The 13695-nt window shown below is 40.0% G+C and overlaps 1 protein-coding gene across 1 annotated transcript; it reads right to left on the bottom strand.

Annotated features, from left to right (window-relative positions):
- Positions 9381 to 10286, bottom strand: LOC102171132 (olfactory receptor 10G9-like). Its single transcript, XM_013975819.2, has one exon. It carries the CDS (start codon positions 10284 to 10286, stop codon positions 9381 to 9383), a length of 906 nt encoding a protein of 301 aa, XP_013831273.2.

Raw genomic sequence — 13695 nt, 5'->3', positions numbered from 1 at the left:
GTGTCATCTGCATATCTGAGGTTATTGATATTTCTCCTGGCAATCTTGATTCCAGCTTGTGTTTCTTCCAGTCCAGCGTTTCTCATGATGTACTCTGCATATAAATTAAATAAGCAGGGTGAAAATATACAGCCTTGATGTACTCCTTTTCCTATTTGGAACCAGTCTGTTGTTCCATGTCCAGTTCTAACTGTTGCTTCCTGGCCTGCATACAGATTTCTCAAGAGGCAGGTCAGGTGGTCTGGGATTCCCATCTCTCAGAATTTTCCACAATTTATTGTGATCCACACAGTCAAAAGCTTTGGCATAGTCAATAAAGCAGAAATAGATGTTTTTCTGGAACTCTCTTGCTTTTTCCATGATCCAGTGGATGTTGGCAATTTGATCTCTGGTTCCTCTGCCTTTTCTAAAACCAGCTTGAACATCTGGAAGTTCACAGTTCACGTATTGCTGAAGCCTGGCTTGGAGAATTTTGAGCATTACCTTACTAGCGTGTGAGATGAGTGCAATTGTCTGGTAGTTTGAGCATTCTTTGGCATTGCCTTCCATTGAGATTGGAGTGAAAACTGGCCTTTTCCAGTCCTGTGGCCACTGCTGAGTTTTCCAAATTTGCTGGCATATTGAGTGCAGCACTTTCACAGCATCATCTTCCAGGATTTGAAATAGCTCAACTGGAATTCCATCACCTCCACTAGCTTTGTTCATAGTGATGCTTTCTAAGTCCCACTTGACTTCACATTCCAAGATGTCTGGTTCTAGGTAAGTGATCACACCATCGTGATTATCTGGGTTGTGAAGATCTTTTTTGTACAGTTCTTCTGTGTATTCTTGCTACCTCTTCTTATTATCTTCTGCTTTTGTTAGGTCCATACAATTTCTGTCTTTTATTGAGCCCATTTTTGCATGAAACATTCCCTTGGTATCTCTAATTTTCTTGAAGAGATTTCTAGTCTTTCCCATTCTGTTGTTTTCCTCTATTTCTTTGTATTGATCACTGAGGAAGGCTTTCTTATCTCTCCTTGCTATTCTTTGGAACTCTGCATTCAGATGCTTATATCTTTCCTTTTCTCCTTTGCTTTTCACTTCTATTCATTTCGCAGCTATTTGTAAGGCCTCCCCAGACAGCCATTTTGCTTTTTGCATTTCTTTTCCATGGGGATGGTCTTGATCCCTGTCTCCTGTACAATGTCACGAACCTCCGTCCATAGTTCATCAGGTACTCTGTCTATCAGATCTAGTCCCTTAAGTCTATTTGTCACTTCCACTGTATAATCATAAGGGATTTGATTTAGGTAATATCTGAATGGTCTAGTGGTTTTCCCTACTTTCTTCAATCTAAGTCTGAATTTGGCAATAAGGATTTCATGATCTGAGCCACAGTCAGCTCCTGGTCTTGTTTTTGTTGACTGTATAGAGCTTCTCCATCTTTGGCTGCAAGGAATATAATCAGTCTGATTCCGATGTTGACCATCTGGTGATGGCCATGTGTAGAGTCTTCTCTTGTGTTTTTGAGAGAGGGTGTTCGTTATGACCAGTGCATTTTCTTGGCAAAGCTCTTTTAGCCTTTGCCCTGCTTCATTCCATATTCCAAGGCCAAATTTGCCTGTTACCCCAGATGTTTCTTGACCTCCTACTTTTGCATTCCAGTCCCCTATAATGAAAAGGACATCTTTTTTGGGTGTTAGTTCTAAAAGGTCTTGTAGGTCTTCATAGAACCATTCAACTTCAGCTTCTTCATCTTTATTGGTTGGGGCATAGGCTTGGATTACTGTGATACTGAATGGTTTGTCTTGGAAATGAACAGAGATCATTCTGTCGTTTTTGAGATTGCATCCAAGTACTGCATTTCAGACTCTTTTGTTGACCATGATGGCTACTCCATTTCTTCTAAGGGATTCCTGCCCACAGTAGTAGATATAATGGTCATCTGAGTTAAATTCACCCCTCCAGTCCATTTTAGTTCGCTGATTCCTAGAATGTTGACATTCACTCTTGCCATCTCCTGTTTGACCACTTCCAATTTGCCTTGATTCATGGACCTGACATTCCAGGTTCCTATGCAATATTGCTCTTTATAGCATTGGATCTTGCTTCTATCACTAGTCACATCCACAACTGGGCATTGTTTTGCTTTGGCTTCATCCTTTCATTCTTTCTGAAGTTATTTCTCCACTGCTGTCCTGTAGCATATTGGGCACCTACTGACCTGGGGGGTTCCTCTTTCAGTATTCTATCATTTTGCCTTTTCATACTGTTCATGGGGTTCTCAAGGCAAGAATACTGAACTGGTGTGCCATTCCCTTCTCCAGTGGACCACATTCTGTCAGACCTCTCCTCCATGATCTGTCTGTCTTGGGTGGCCCCACATGGCATGGCTTAGTTTCATTGAGTTAGACAAGGCTATGGTCCATGTGATCAGATTGACTAGTTTTCTGTGATTATGGTTTCAGTGTGTCTGCCTTCTGATGCCCTCTTGCAATACCTACCATCTCACTTGGGTTACTCTTACCGGCAGCTGAGCCAGTGCAGGAGGGCCAAGAGGAGCTACTCCACGTTCAATGTCAGGAGGGGCAACCTAGTCCAAGGTAAGGAGAAGCGGCTGTGCTTTGCTGGGGCAGCCATGAAGAGATACCCCACGTCCAAGAAACCCAAGTGAGATGGTAGGTATTACAAGAAATTCCACTACTGGGCATATATACTGAGAAAACCATAATTCAAAAAAAAAATGTACTCCAATGTCCATTGTAGCACTATTTACAATAGCCAGGATACAGAAGTAACCTAAATGTCCATTGACAGATGAATGGATGAAGAAGATGTGATGCATATATACAATGGAATATTATTCATCCATGCAAAGGAGAAAAAAAATGCATCATTTGTAGTGATGTGGATGGACCTAGAAGCTGTCATACACAGTGAAGTAAGTCAGAAAGAGAAATACGAATATTATATATTAATGCATATATATAGTCCATAGGGTTGTAAAGAGTTGGACATGACTGAGCGACTAACACATGAAATCTGGAAAGATGGTGCAGATGTGACTATTTTCAGGGTAAGAATAGAGGCTCAGATGTAGAGAATGGACATGTGGACACAGTGGGGGACGGGGGGAGGGTGGGAAGAATCGAGAAAGAAGCATTGGTTCTCCGCCGTGTATGAAACAGATAGCTAGTGGGAACCTGCTTTATAACACAGGGAGCTCAGCTCAGTGCTCTGTGATGACCTAGAGGAGTGGTATGGGGGGCTGGTGGGATAGAGGCTCAAGAAGGAGGGGATATATGTATACTAATAGCTGATCTTCAGTTACCCAATGGGCAATTGAAATTTTGTAATAAAAATACATTGCAACACTGTAATAAAACTATGATTGTTTTAGGTTTTTTTAAAAAAATGTTAAGTCAAGTAAGATGCTATACTTAATAGAGAAGATTTCCTTATTAGTCAGAAAATATCAGGCTCCTCAACCTTCCACACTGCTCAAAATAAGACATCCTCCAAAAGACATCATGAAGAAGGTAAAAAACAGCACATAGAATGAGAGAAATAATCTCAAAATATCTATTTGATAAGGACCTAGGATTCAAAATGCATAAACCACTCTGAATTTCAGAGGAAATATGATTAGAAACCATGCAATCAAGAAAAGAGTGGAGTGAAATATTTAAAGTGTTGAAAAAAATTATCACCTGGGGCTTCTAAACCCAATATTATTATCCTCCAACTTGAAAGTAAAATAATGACTTTCTCAGACAAACAAATTTGTTGCCAACAGACCTGCCTTGCAAAAATTACCAAGAGAACTTCTTTAGGCGAAAAAACTATTGTTCAGAAGATATTATCTGATTTTTTCACATTGTTGTTCAGTGTGAAGAGAGAGGAAGTACATAAAAGCAGAGGAAAAAAAGTTTTATTCATATAACAGATACTACAGAATTTTTTTAAAATTTTTAAGTAACTACAGACACCAAAGTCAAATATTTTAAACATAATTTTTAGGTTAAAATGCTGCTGCATGGTTCCATTTCTATTAGTTCAAAACAGGAATGAAACATAGTTGGTAAACTTATTGGTAAAAGAAAATCAGTGGGAGTGCTAACAGTAATGTCAGGGTAGTTATTATCTCTCATACCAAGAGAAGAGATTACTATGGGAGAAAATCGCAAAGGATGCTCCAGGGGTTCAAGCAACATTTTATTTTCAAACTGGATCATGTTCACACATATCTCATTTTAGCATTATGAAATATGTGTGTTATGCATGTAACTATTATGTATATGAAAATTTTTTATGCATGAGATTGTGTTTTGGAAATTTTCACAAATTAGAAGTGATTAACAGCTGGAGATCACCTTGCTCATGGCTGCCCTAACACACACTAATCAGACCACATCTAGATCAGGAGCTGTGACTTTAGTCACTACACCATTAAATCTATGATTCTGTATCATTCTGCACCTATAGAGTTAAATAGGAATGTAATCAAAATTTTCATCCTGAATCTTTCTAATTTTTGATAGTAGTATTAATCTCTGTGAGTCTCCTCAAAAACCAAAAGTTTTTATGACTCTTCTTGAAAGTGGGAAGACCAAGGACTTCCACATGGCCTAGAACAGCTCCTACTTACTCCAGGGTCAGAAAGCCAACAAGAAGACTCTCTCAGATGCTGAGATATCAATTCCTACTCCACACTTATGAACTAGGAATTAATTGCAGGGTTAAGTATTCTTCCAAGGTGGACTTGGTTCAGCGCTCCATTTATCAGCTGGCAAAGTCAAAACTTAAGAAATTTAAAATGGTGTGGTATTTTCCTTTCCTAATTACTCTATGGAAAGAACATGGATCCATTTGAGGAAGGCTAGGAAAAATGTTCAGAGTACAATGCTTATGTTGTTACTGTAGGGAATGCCTTATCTTTCATTCTTGACTGTGATAGATAGATACAGATATATTTCACCACATTATATATATATGTGTGTGTATATATGTGTACACACACACACACACATGCACACATATATATATAATGGGATATTTAATATAAGTTAGCAATGAGAAAGAAGGCAATCCTGCCATTTGTGACAACATGAACAGACCTTGAGGACATTAAACTAAGTGAACTAAGTCAAGGATAAATATATTATGATCACACATGTATGTGGAATCAGCAACAACAACAAATAGTCAAGTTTATAGATATAAAAAACAGAATAGTAATTGCTAATGTGGTAGTGGCAGGTGATGGAGAGTGAGCAAAATGAATGAAGGGGGTCAAAAGGTGAAAACTTCGAGTTATTAAATAAATAAGTCATGGGACAGCACAAACAATGTGGTGATCATACTTAATAACATTCTATTTTATATTTGAAAGTTGCTAAATAACAGATCTTAAAAGTTCTTACAAAATAAAAAAAATTGTCACTGAATTTTGACAAATGTTAACTAAGCTTACTGTGGTATTTTGCAATATATACCAATATTGAAATATTATTTTGTATACCCACTACTAGTGTTATACGTCAAAAGGCAATCTACAGATTCTTAGCAATCCCTATCAAATGACCAATGACATTTTTCACAAAACTAGAGTAAAAAAATATTTAAGTTATAAGGAAAGAGAAAAGACTCTGAAGAACCAAACCAATCCTGACAAAGATAAATGAAGATGGAGGTATCAGGCTCCCTGACTTCAGACTATAATACAAAGCTACAGTAATCAAAACAGTACAGTACTATACAAAAACTTAAATTTAGACCAATGGAACCAGATAGAAAGCCCAGAAATAAATCCACACATGTATGGCCAAGTAATCTATGACAAAGGAGGCAAGAATATACAGTAGAGAAAAGACAGTCTCTTCATAAGTGGTTCTGGGAATACTGGAAAGCTACATGTAAAAGAATTAGTTTGGAACACTCTCTAACACAAAAATAAAGTCAACATGGTTCAAAAACCCAAATATAAGGCTGGACACTACAAAACTCTTAGAGGAAAATAAAGGCAGAACACTCAGACATAAATCACAGAGGTAGCTTTCCTATCCACCACTAGAGTAATGAAAATAAAAGCAAAAACAAACAAATAGGACCTAATTTAACTAAAATCATTTGCACAGCAGAGAAAACTATAAACAAAACAAAAAGACAAGCCATGGAATGGGAGAAAATACTTGCCAATGAAGTGATTGTCAAAGGATTCATATCTAAAATATGCAAGCAACTCTATGTCAAAAAAACAATAGCAACTCAATCAAAAAAATGGGCAAAAATCTAAATACACATTTCTCAAAGGAAGGCCTGCATGCTGCATTTCAGCCATTCAGTTGTATCCAACTCTTTGCAGCCTCATGAACTGTAGCCTGCCAGGCTCTTCTGTCCATGGGATTATCCAGGCAAGAATACTGGAGAGAGTTGCCACTTCCTCCTCCAAGGGATCTTTCAGGCCCAAGGACTGAACCCACATCTCCTGCATCTCCTGCTTTGGCAGGCAGATTCTTAACCACTTAGCCACTTGGGAAGTCCAAAGGAAGGCATGCTGCTGCTACTGCTAAGTCGCTTCAGTCGTGTCCAACTCTGTGCAACCCCATAGACGGCAGCCCACCAGGCTCCCCCATCCCTGGGATTCTCCAAGCAAGAACACTGGAGTGGGTTGCCATTTCCTTCTCCAATGCATAAAAGTGAAAAGTGAAAGTGAAGTTGCTCAGTCATGTCCGACTCTTAGCGACCCCATGGACTGCAGCCCACCAGGCTCCCCTGTCTATGGGATTTTCCAGGCAAGAGTACTGGAGTGGGCTGCCATTGCCTTCTCCAAAAGGAAGGCATACAGAGTGCCAAAAGCACATAAAAAGATGCTCAACATCACTAGTAATTAGAGAATTGCAAATGGAAACTACAATGAAGTATCACCTCCCACTGATCAGAACAGCCATCCTCAAAAAATCTACAAATAATAAATGCTGGAGAGAGTGTGGAGAAGGTGAGAATGTGAATTGCCACAACCTCTAGGGAGAACAGTATGGAACTCCTTAAAATAGTAAAAATAGAAATATCATATGATTAGTAATCCCACTCCTGTGCATATATCCAGAGAAAAACCATCATTGAAAAGATACAGGCACTACAATGTTCATATCAACACTATTTTAGAATAACCAAGACATAGAACCAACCTAAATGTCCACGGACACATGGATAGAGAAAGTGGTATTTTTATATATTTTTTTGACTTTTTTTTTTAATTTTTAAATCTTATTCTTACATGCGTTCCCAAACGTGAACCCCCCTCCCACCTCCCTCACCATAACATCTCTCTGGGTCATCCCCATGCACCAGCCCCAAGCATGCTGTATCCTGCATCAGACATAGACTGGCGATTCGATTCTTACATGATAGTATACATGTTAGAATGCCATTCTCCCAAATCATCCCACCCTCTCCCTCTCCCTCTGAGTCCAAAAGTCCGTTATACACATCTGTGTCTTTTTTGCTGTCTTGCATACAGGGTCGTCATTGCCATCTTTCTAAATTCCATATATATGTGTTAGTATACTGTATTTTAATGATATAAATGAACTTATTTACAAAACAGAAATAGACTCACAGATTCCAAAAACAAACTTATAGTTACCAAAGAGGAAACAAGGTGGGGTGAGAGATAATAGTTAGTAGCCTGGGATTAACATTCATATCAGTTCAGTTCAGTCACTCAGTCATGTCCAGCTCTTTGCAACCCCATGGACTGCTGCACACCAGGCTTCCCTGTCCTTCACCAACTCCCAGAGCCTACTCAAACTCACACCCATCAGGTCAGTGATGCTATCCAACCATCTCACCCTCTGTCATCCCCTTCTCCTCCAGCCTTCAATTGTTCCCAGCATCAGGGTCTTTTCCAATGAGTCAGTTCTTTGCATCAGGTAGCCAAAGTATCGGAGTTTCAGCTTCAGCATCAGTCCTTTCAATGAATATTCAGGACTGTTTCCTTTAGGATTGGCTGGTTAGATTTTCTTGAAGTCCAAGGGACTCTCAAGAGTCTACTCCAACACCACAGTTTAAAAGCATCAATTCAATAGCACTCAGCTTTCTTTATGGTCTAACTCTCACATCCATACATGACTATTGGAAGAACCATAGCTTTGATTAGATGGACCTTTGTTGGCAAAGTAATGTCTCTTCTTTTTAATATGCTGTCTAGAAAGGTCATAGCTTTTCTTCCAAGGAGCAAGCGTCTTTTAATTTCATGGCTGCAGTCACCATCTGCAATGATTTGGAGCCCAAGAAAATAAAGTTCTGTCACTGTTTCCATTGTTTCCCTATCTATTTACCATGAAGCGATTGGACTGGATGCCTTGATCCTAGTTTTTTTAATGTTGAGGTTTAAGCCAGCTTTTTCACTCTCCTCTTTCACTTCCATCAAGAGGCTCTTCAGTTCCTATTTGCTTTCTGCCATAAGGGTGGTGTCATCTGCATGTCTGAGGTTACTGATAATTCTCCTGCCAATCTTGATTCCAGCTTGTGCTTCATCCAGCCTGTCATTTCGCATGATGTACTCAACATATAATTTAAATAAGCAGGGCGACAATATACAGCCTTGATGTACTTCTGTCCCAATTGGGAACTTGTCCATTCATATACAACTATATATAAAATAGATAATGAATAAGGACCTATGATACAGCATAAGGAACTCCACTCAGTATCCTGTAATAACCTACATAGGAAAAGAATCTGAAAAAGGGTGAATATATGTATATGTATAACTGAATCGCTATGCTCTATGCCTTAAATTAACATATTAGAAATTAACTACACTACAACACATTTTTTAAATGATATTCAATAGAAAAGGTCAAACCAAATTTCATTGCAAGGAACTATGCAGTTTAAGATAATATGATATGTGCCTTGGTTTCACTAAATTAATAAACCGAAAGTGTGAAAGTGTGTTAGCATGTTAGTTGGTCTGTTGTGTCTGACTCTTTTTGATCTCATAGACTGTAGCCTGACAGACTCCTCTGTCCAGGAATTCTCCAGGCAAGAATACTGGAGTGGGTAGTCATTCTCTTCTCCAGGGGTTCTTCCTGACCCAGGGATCAAACCCCGGTCTCCTGCATTGTAGGCAGGCTCTTTGCCATCTGAGCCACCAAGAAAGCCCAATAAACTGAAATCTCATGTTTAAAAAACCTAATATCACCTTTAAAATTCCTCAGAAAAATTAGTCAAGCAAATATCCCTGAGTAGCTGATTTAGATAAAATTTCATAATGAGAACTATAAATATAATACATTTCTTGTTAATGATTAAATTATATTACCAAGTTTTTTAAATATGTGTATCTACATAATATAGCTTATTTGCTTTGTGAGTACACTACTTTGTCTTTAAACTTCAACAGAGCTTTCTTCCCCACTTCCTTGTTCCGCAGGGTGTAGATCATAGGGTTCAGAAGGTGTCATAACAGTGTAGAAAACAGCCACAATTCTGTCCACAACCTCCTTGGAGCCTGGTCTCAGGTAAATGAAAACACCAGGGCCAAAGAAGCAAAGGACCACAATGCAGTGGGAGACACAGGTCTGGAAGGCTCTCCATCTTCCCTCTGACGTGCAGATCTTCAGGATGGAATGGACGATGGACGTGTAGGACAGCACAATAAGAAGAAAGCAGCCTGAGGCCACCACCCCAATGCTGACAAAGATCACCATCTCCACAGTGGACGTGTCTGCACAGGCCAGTTTGAGGATGGCTGGTGCATCACAGATGTAATGCTGGATCTGGTTGGGCCTGCAGAAGGGCAAATGGAACGTCAGTGCGGTCTGGGCAGCAGAGTGCAGAGAGCCACTGAGCCACGTGGTTGTGGCCAGGATGGCACACATCCTCTCATTCATCATGCTGGCATACCTGAGTGGGTAACTGATGGCCAGGAAGCGGTCATAGGCCATGACGGTGTAGAGGAAGCACTCAGTGCTGCCCAGGAAGTGGAAGGAGTAGAGCTGGGCCACACAGCTGGGAAAGGAGATAGGACTGCCTTCTGGGGACACCGGGGTCATCAGCATTTTGGGCACAGTGACTGTGGAGAACCACATGTCAATGAAGGACAGGTTGGTTAGGAAGTAGTACATGGGGGAGTGCAGATGGGGATTCACTATAATCACCAGCAGGATGAGTAGGTTCCCCACCACAGTGAGGACATAAATCACCAGAAAGATTCCAAAGAGGAGCGTGTCCAGCTCTGGTGCACGGGGAAGGCCCAAGAGGATGAACGTTGTTACTAGGCTCATGTTTGTCATTTCTCCAGGCTTTTGATCTCTCTTTCTCCCTATGGGAATATCAAGAGCACCCAGCATTTAATCAAGAACTGAGAACACATTTTCTATACAAAAATTGCATCATATATGCTACATAGTTCTAGGATCATACCAACTTTGTTTCTAACAAGTCACCTTTGAAAAAAAGGATAGAATGATTCTGTCTTCTCCCTCTCTTATCTCTCTTACTCTTTCTCACACATAGAGACAGAAACACACACAGATACATGTAAAAAAAATAGGAGAAATCAATTTTAAATTCCCACTGTTGTATCATAAATATTGCTAGTTCAGTTCAGTTGCTCAGTCATGTCTGAATCTTTGTGACCCCATCGACTGCAGCACGCCAGGCTTCCCTGTCCATCACTAACTCCTGAAACTTGCTCAAACTCATGTCCTCACGACAGTGATGCCATCCAACCATCTCATCCTCTGTAGTCCCCTTCTCCTCCCGCCTGCAATCTTTCCTGGCATCAGGGTCTTTTCCAATGAGTTAGCTCTTTTCATCAGGTGGCCAAAGTATTGGAGTTTCAGCTTCAGCATCAGTCCTTCTAGTGAATATTCAGGACTGATTTCCTTTCGGATTGGCTGGTTTGATCTCCTTGAAGTCCAAGGGACTCTCAAGAGTCTTCTCCAACACCACAGTTCAAAAGCATCAATTCTTCAGGACTCAGCTTTATAGTCAACACTCACATCCATACATGACTGCTGGAAAAACCATAGCCTTAACTAAACGGACCTTTGCTGGCAAAGTAATGTCTCTGCTTTTTAATATGCTGTCTAGGTTGGTCATAGCTCTTCTTCCAAGGAGCAACTGTCTTTTAATTTCATGGCTGCAGTCACCATCTGCAGTGATTTTGGAGCCAAAAAAAAAAAAAAGTCTGTCACTGTTTCCGTTGTTTACCCATCTATTTACCATGAAGTGATGGGACCAGATGCCATGATCTTAGTATTCTAAATGTTGAGTTATAAGCTAACTTTTTGACTTTCCTCTTTCACTTTCATCAAGAGGCTCTTTAGTTCTTCTTCACTTTCTGCCATAGGGGTGCTGTCATCTGCATATCTGAGGTTTTTGATATTTCTCCCTGAAAACTTGATTCCAGCTTATGCTTCATCCAGCCCGGCATTTCACATGATGTATTCTGCATGTTAGTTAAATAAGCAGGGTGACAATATGCAGCCTTGACATACTCCTTTCCCTATTTGGATCTAGTCTGTTGTTCCGTGTTCAGTTCTAACTGTTGCTTCTTGACCTGCACACAGATATCTCAGGCGGCATGTAAGATGGTCTGGTATTCCCATATCTTTAAGTATTTTCCACAATTTCTTGTGATCCACACAGTCAAAGGCTTTGGCATAGTCAATAAGGAAGAAGTAGAAGTTTTTCTGGAACTTTCTTGCTTTTTCTATGATCCAATGGATGTTGGCAATTTGATCTCTGGTTCTTCTGCCTTTTCTAAATCCATCTTGAACATCTGGAAGTTCACAGTTCACATACTGTTGAAGCCTGACTTGAAGAATTTTGAGCATTACTTAGCTACCGTTGGTAAAGAATCCACCTACAGTTCAAGAGACCCCGGTTCGATTCCTGGGTGGGGAAGATACGCTGGAGAAGGAATAGGCTACAAACGGGCTTCCCTTTGGCTCAACTGGTAATGAATCTGCCTACAATGTGGAGACCTGGGTTTGATCACTGGATTGGGAAAATTGCCCTGGAGAAGGGAAAGGCTACCCATTACAGTATTCTGGCTTGGAGAATTCCATGGACTATACAGTCCATGGGGTTACAAAGAGTCAGACACAACTGAGCGACTTTCAGTTTGCTAGCATCTGAGCTGAGTGCAGTTGTGTGGTAGTTTGAACATTCTTTGACATTGCCTTTCTTTGGGTTTGGAATGAAAACTGACCTTTCCCAGTCCTGTGGCCCCTGCTGAGTTTTCCAAATTCGCTGGCATATTGAGGGCAGAACTTTGACAGCATTATCTTTTAGGATTTGAAATAGCTCATCTGGAATTCCATCACCTCCACTAGCTTTGTTCATAGTGATGCTTCCTAAGGCCCACTTGACTTCACATTCCAGGATGTCTGACTTTAGGTGAGTGATTATGCCATCGTGGTTATCTGGGTCATGAAGATCTTTCTTGTATAGTTCTTCTGTTTGTTCTTACCACCTCTTCTTAATATCTTCTGCTTATGTTAGGTCCATACCGTTTCTGTCCTTTATTGTGCCCATCTTTGCATGAAAGTTTCCCTTGGTATCACTAGTTTTCTTGAAGATATCTCTAGTCTTTCCCATTCTATTGTTTTCCTCTATTCTTTGCATTGGGTATCTCTTCATGCTATTCTTTGGAACTCTTCATTTAAATAGGTATATCTTTCCTTTTCTCTGTTGCCTTTTGCTTCTCTTGTTTTCTCAGTTATTTGTAAGGCCTCCTCAGGCAACCATGTTGACTTTTTGCATTTCTTTTTCGTGGGGATGGTCTTGATTACTGCCTCCTGTATAATGTCATGAACTTCCATCCATAGTTCTTCAGGCACTCTGTCTATCAGATCTAATCCCTGATTTGATTATTTCCACTGTAAGGGAAGGGATTTGATTTAGGTCATACCTGAATGGTTTAGTGGTTTTCCCTACTTTCTTCAATTTAAGTCTGAATTTGGCAATAAGGAGTTCATGATCTGAGCCACAGTCAGCTCCCAGTCTTATTTTTGCTGACTGTGTAGATCCAATGGATGTTGGCAATTTGATCTGCAAAGAATCTTTGACTGCAAAGAATATAATCAATCTGATTTCAGTATTGACCCTCTGGCGATGTCCATGTGTAGAGTCTTCTCTTGTGTTGTTGGAAGAGGGTGTTTGCCATGACCAATGCATTCTCTTGGTGAAACTCTGTTAGCCTTTTCCCTCCTTTATTTTATACTCCAAGGCCAAATTTTCCTCTTACTCCAGGTGTTTCTTGACCTCCTACTTTTTATTCCAGTTCCCTATAATGAAAATGTTGGTAGATGCCCAATATGCTACTGGAGAACAATGGAGAAATAAACCCAGAAAGAATGAAGAGATGGAGCCAAAGCAAAAACAACACCTAGTTATAAATGTGACTGGTGATGAAAGTAAAGTATGATGCTGTAAAGAACAATATTGCATAGGAACCTGGAATGTTAGGTCCATGAATCAAGGCAAATTGGAAGTGGTCGAACAGGAGATTGTAAGAGTGAACATTGACATTTTCAGAATCAGTGAACTAAAATGGACTGGAGTGGATGAATTTAACTCAGATGACCATTATATCTACTACTGTGGGCAAGAACCCCTTAGAAGAAATGAAGTAGCCATCCTAGTCAACAGAAGAATCCAAAATGCAGTACTTGGATGCAATCTCAAAAATGA

The sequence above is a fragment of the Capra hircus genome, chromosome 29, assembly GCF_001704415.2.
Source record: "Capra hircus breed San Clemente chromosome 29, ASM170441v1, whole genome shotgun sequence".
NCBI classification, from domain to species: Eukaryota; Metazoa; Chordata; class Mammalia; order Artiodactyla; family Bovidae; genus Capra; species Capra hircus.
Note: the sequence above shows the minus strand (reverse complement) of the source record. Positions and strands in the feature narration are given on the sequence as shown.